This window comes from Haliaeetus albicilla, unplaced genomic scaffold, assembly GCF_947461875.1.
Source record: "Haliaeetus albicilla unplaced genomic scaffold, bHalAlb1.1 scaffold_142, whole genome shotgun sequence".
Taxonomy (NCBI): Eukaryota; Metazoa; Chordata; class Aves; order Accipitriformes; family Accipitridae; genus Haliaeetus; species Haliaeetus albicilla.
In genome coordinates, this window is record NW_027212533.1 from 42,784 (window position 1) to 48,638 (window position 5,855).

At 55.5% G+C, this 5,855-nt stretch overlaps 1 protein-coding gene across 1 annotated transcript; it reads left to right on the forward strand.

The window, feature by feature from the left end:
• Nucleotides 1-234: 234 nt before the first annotated feature.
• On the forward strand, nucleotides 235-5,082 carry LOC138684288 (la-related protein 7-like). The gene is given in 5 exon segments (XM_069777972.1): nucleotides 235-295; nucleotides 1,625-1,947; nucleotides 3,382-3,476; nucleotides 4,109-4,660; nucleotides 4,662-5,082. Coding segments are annotated over 5 exon segments (1,398 nt in total). The 3' UTR covers nucleotides 5,029-5,082.
• The last annotated feature ends 773 nt before the right edge of the window (nucleotides 5,083-5,855 follow it).

The window sequence follows — 5,855 nt, forward strand, 5'->3', positions numbered from 1 at the left end:
CTGGTGCGGGGGGACTCTCCAGGGGCACCCGCCGAGCCGGCCCCGATGGCCGACATCCCCCAGCTCTGGGCCAGGGGCGTGGGGAGCTTGTGGCCGGGGCGATCCCCACAGGGTGAGCTGCTGTGCCGGTGGGACGGGGTTGCAAATCGGGGAGGAGACTCGTATCTAGGAGGTGAAATGGGAGAGGTGGCCCCAAATATGTGGGAAATTCTCTGCAGATGGGCTTTCCTGGGCATGCGTCACCCAGGCGAGGGCAAGGATGCTCACCGGGGCTTGCTGAACCCCCATGTGAAAAGTGCCGGGGGAAGGGGTGTGATGGGGATGGGGAAGGTGCCAGAGCAGACTGGGGTGCCATACCTGCTGGTGGTGCCTGGGGGGCCTGGGGTGTCCCCCCTGCCAGGGGTGCCCGGGCTGCAGGGAAGGGCTGCTCCCGCGCGGGCAGGCAGCACAGGTTGGCTGAGCCTAAGAGAGAGAGGAGCGATGGCCGGCGGTCACCTCTGCTCTTGCCCCCCAAGAGCGTCCCTGGGCTGCAGGGGTTGGGGTCGGTCCCTACCTTGAGGGTAGAAGGTTTTGGGGAGCGTGAATGGCTGGAAAAGCTGGGGCGCCGGGGGGCCCCAGGGCCCAGGCAGTGGGAGCTGCACTGGTGGCCGCGCCATGGTCCCTTCTGGCTGTTGGCTGCCAAGGACTCTTTGGCGTCTCCCCGGAAGGAATGCGGGGGCTCCCTGTGTTCCGCCCCACCCCCAAGAGCCTCCCCAGCTCCTCCTGGGGAGGGAAAGGGTTAAGGGAGGCTGGGGTGCCCCCGGGGCCTACAGGCGGCTCTCAGGGTCTGCGGGTGCAAATCCTCTTTGCTTTCAACAGTATTTTTCCGGTGGGGGAAGAAGAACAAGTTGATTCAGCCGAGCCGAGCGGGGACCAAGCTGCAGCCGCAGCCTCCTTGCGCCAGATGGCAAATGCGTTTGCGACTGTTGCCCGTGCTTCTGTTCGCTGCGTTGACCGGAGCGAGGCAGAAATAGGAAAAAGGACCTCGAGGGCGCGAAGGAAGGTCACGCGGTGTCGCTCGGTGGCACGCTTTCCCCCAGCCCTCGCTCCAGTAGTGCTGTCAGGTCTTTTAGTCTCCTGATGGGAAAAGCAGCAGCTCTGGATCCCCCTCGGAGGGGGCGGCGCTTTCCCTGGGTGCGTGACACCCAGGAGGAGACGGTACCCGCCGCCGCGTGCTCCCAGAAAAGGACTGGATTCTGCCCAACGTCCGGTGTCGGGGCGCTGGGGCTGTTTGCGCTCTATGGGACCCCAGGGATGGGGTTAGTACATCCCCTCCTCGTGCTTGGAGGATTCGGCACTAGCAAGGACCCCCTGGTACCAAGGACACAGGCCTCTCGCTCCCGCTGTGTGAACAGTGTGTGGCCTGGGGGAGTCGGGACAACTGCCGTGAACCGGAGGCCAAAGATCTCTCCTGGCCTGGATCCTGTTAATTAAAGAGATGGCGCTCTGTTGGTGAGGCACCTCTGGCTGCAAGATTGCGCAAGGCCATCTGCTGCGTAACTTGTGGCAGGGACCGATGCTGGGGGCGTGAAGGCAAGCGCGCTTCTAAAACCATAAAACTCTGTTTCATTTCAGAGCGCAGCTGAGCCACCCCGCTCCTCAACACTCTGCCATCTGCACCGCTGTGGCTGGGACCGGGCAGTGCTGCACATCCCAAAGGCCACCAAGTCACACCCGTGTCCCTGCTGCTTTGCCGGGAGCTTCTGCGATGCGAGCGATGTTCTGGGGGCTGATCTCTTGGACTGCAGCTACTCTGTCCCTGACCGGCAGCTGGTCAGGAGGGTTGCGTCCCAGGTGGAATTCCGCCTCTCTGATGAGAACCTGGCCAAGGATGCTTTCCTCCTGAAACATGTCCAGAAGAACAAGATGGGCTTCGTCAGCATCAAACTGCTGATGTCCTTGAAGAAGGTAGGCAGCCCGTTGCGTTGGCCAGCCAGGGTGGGAAGTGGCCTCCACGTAGTGGCACCGCCTTGCATTCCAGCTTATCCTCAGATGTCAGAGGGGCTAGGGACGGCTGGGTTTAATTTCTGAGTAATGTCCAATTTGACGCTCTAAGGGCGGTCGCGTTCAATGTGCTGAACTATCATGATGAGGGATGCCCTTAATAGCGTACTGCACTCTGGCTTAGCTGCGTTCAACGCACGAGAATGACCAGACTTAGGGAGTTTGGTTGCGCTAACAAATTATCACGACTAGATGAATGAGCAGCGCAGTTTATTAAAGCAACGGTACAGGTGCTTTTGGATTGCCCGTGATAAATAGACTGTCTGCAAAGCGCGTGCAGGTGACAATACAGTTGCCTACAAGCGCGTTAAATGATGAAAGAAAAGAGCTCTAAAGAATTCTAAGTTTCCCAGGGAAGCACTCGGTACAGCCGAGTGTTCAAATCTCACACAGTAGGCAACCCTATGGCGGGGGGGAGAGAGGCTCAGTCCATCGACTGATCCCAGAAGTCAGCGATGTCCTCCCGACTTGTCTGTGATGGTGTCTTCCCTGGCATTTCTCCTCTCTTAAGCCCTTTTATGTTTTCTGAGTTTTTCGGTGGAGCTTGAGTGACTCTAGTCACACATACCTTTCCTTTGATTGGTATAAAGTTCTCTCGCTTTGCTTTTAAAGGCATACGCTAGAGAAAATTCAGAGCGCGTGCTCAGTGGGGGTTGGTCGCACCTTGGAGGTGGGTAACTTTGGGGGTGGAGGTGTGTTTTGGTATTACAATGAGCAGAGTTCACCTGAAACATGTCCAGAAGAACAAGATGGGCTTCGTCAGCATCAAACTGCTGACACCCTTGAAGAAGGTAGGCAGCCCGTTGCGTTGGCCAGCTGGGGTGGGAAGTGGCCTCCACGTGGAGGATGCCTGGGTGTCTGGGTGTGCTCTGGCTGTCTGCGGTGAGGTGCTCGGGGAGGTCCAGGCTCTGCTCAGGCTGCCTGTGTCCCGGCAAAGCGCTGGTGGTGCAGAGCTGGGCCCTGCTGTCTGCCTTCAACGTGCTGCAGCAGTTCTCCACCCAGGGAGAGTGGCTGGGGAAGCGGTGAGGGGTCCTCAAACCCCAAGCCCAGGGCTGGGTTCACCTCTTCTGCCCGTGGTTCCCCCAGGCTGCTCTGGGAGAGATCATGCCTTAACTAAAAAACTGCAGGGAAGCACTGGTGGTGTGATGTACAGGGAAGCTGTGTCTTCTTGCCATGGTCCAGGAGCACAGGCGGCCTTCTCCCACAAATCCTGAAAGGGGGATATTGCCTTGCCATGACCTCAGGTTGATGGGGGTGCAGCCTGCCTCGATGATGGGTTTAGGGTGGTCCCTGCCTGGGGAGACTCACAGTGACACAGTGGCCCCCTCTGTCCCTCAGGTGAAATACCTGACGCATGACTGGTGGCTGACGCTTTACACCCTGCGGTTCTCAGAGCTGCTGGAGGTGAACGAGGAGGGCACCAAAGTGAGGCGGTGGGTGATAACATATGTCCATACATTCTGTATGGTATGTCTAAATATTTGTTGGTTTTAATATTTTGTACCAGCCGTGGAAACTGGTTTGCTGCTAGGTGACTGTAAAAGTGAGATTTGGTAAATAATTATTAGAAATCTTATACTAACACTATGATTGAAAAAAGAGACAGAAGTGTAGCCAAGTAATTAACTAGTAGAGGTAGTTACTCCTAAGTTTTACAGTTCTTTGCTCTTATGACTGGATGTTCCTGTACATTAGATAAGATTAATATTGAAACTGACCATATATGACTGAAACCATGTTAAGCTCCAAGATCAAAGAACAAGGATGACGAACAAGACTTGAAGGTCAGCCAACAGAATTTGAAACGGATCGGTGGTCGCAAAAGCAGCCCTTTGACTCAAATGAAGAACCGTTGCATGTGATCAGATGTAGGCAGTACTATGATACTCAGTTACAATAATTTTTATGTATATGTATACTAATCTGATTAATATGTAATTGGTTACTCCATATAACCTGTTTGTGCTGAAGCTGTGGCACGCGTGCTAGGTGGAACTATCCCCCGTGCATCCAGCGCTGCAATAAAGAATGCCTACTTTCTAAAACTCCAAAATGAGTCTTAGAGAGTTTCTTCGACTGGCTTTTCGGTATCATGGGTCCCCATCCCCGAGTCCCTGCTGAGTGTCCCCCCCAGCAGACTGCTGCTGGCCTGGGAGCTGCTGACCCTGGAGCAGGACGTGCTGCTGCTGCTCCAGAAGAATTTCCTCAAGACCATCACGAGGATGTTCAGCCCCTTCGGCACCATCGCCTCCATCCGCATCCTGTGGCCGGGCCGCAAGCTGCCCTCGGATGTGCGGAAATACACGTCAGACTTCCCCGAGCTGCTGAGCAAGCACTGCGCACTGGTGGAGTACAAGAGCCTGGGGAGCGCTTCAGCCTTGAGGAGCCTTGAGGACCTCGGCCACCAGAGCTGTCCGCGTGGTGAGAGCATCAGGGTGGTCCGGCTCTGCGGGAAGGGCTCCAAGAAGACAGCCAGGGCCAAGAGGGAGGTGGCGGAGGAGCTGATGGACCAGCCGGGTTGGAAAGTGCAGGCGGTGGCCGCGACCTTCCCCAACGGCCTCGGGGACTCCCTGCTCTGCAGCTCCCCGGAGTTGAACGGTGCCCAGGCGCTGCCACCCCAAGGACCCCTCGGCACCCTCCTGGCCCGGCAGCAACTTCAAGCCCAGCAATTTCAGCAATGCCTTCACTGGATTGCTCCTCGCCAGCAAAGTCTTCCCTCCGCTCGGGACAGGCTTGGGCACAGGCAGCTGCTACGGCCTCTGCTCCAGCACTGAGAGCACTCGTGGCTGCGGCTGGGGGAGTGGGGTGGGTGCCTGGGCACCCTGGCCCAGCAGCCCCTCTCCAGATGCCAAACCTCTTGCCGGCAATCCTCCGGCAGCGACGTGGGTGCCTGAGCCCCTCGGCCTGCGGGATGCGGTGCTTTGCCTGCCCCACTGTTGTCCCAAAAGTGGGGTCATTCACCCGGTGTGCAAAATGCCAATATAAACACAGAGCAGAGGTATTTTATTCCAGTTCTTGTTTACGCAAAGATGGGGGCTAGGTGGTAATCCGCAAAGCCAGCACCCCTCATGCCTAAACGGGCAAGCAATTTATACAGTTCAGTTATACATATTCAATTTCCAAAGTTCTTCCAAAAACTATTACTGGGAGTCGCTTATCTCGCACAGTTTCCATTGGGCTAAAGTTTCCCTGCTTGGAATTAAAGGTACAGTGTTCTTTTCTTTTACAGCACATGCTCAAGGAGAGTTGGGGGGGTAAGTCTTTTTGGTGTGGAATTGAGTTGGTGGTCATGATCTCCCCCTGCCACCTTTCTTTACCTTTCCTCCAGTTTTCGAAGATTTTTCTGACTTCATGCCTATTAGCAATTATTCAACTTTTTGGCGCCTCCTGGGGTAGGATGTTCCCTTCTTCTCAGTCTTTTAGTTCTTCTTCAGGGGCACAGTTGTTAGCAAGGCATGCATTGGTTATACAAAGGGGATCTTGTTTCACAAGACCTTTGTGGCCTTTTTCGTGTGGCTTAAGTACATAATTTCTTAAGTACATCATTTCCCCCTGTGGTGGGTTGACCCTGGCTGGACGCCAGGTGCCCACCAAAGCCGTTCTATCACTCCCCCTCCTCAGCTGGACAGGGGAGAGAAAATATAACAAAGAGCTTGTGGGTCGAGATAAGGACAGGAGAGATCACTCACCAATTACCATCACTGGCAAAAGAGACTCCGCTTGGGGAAAATTAACTCAATTTATTACAAATCAACCAGAGTAGGGTAATGAGAAATAAACCCAAATCTCAGAACACCTTCCCTCCACCCCTC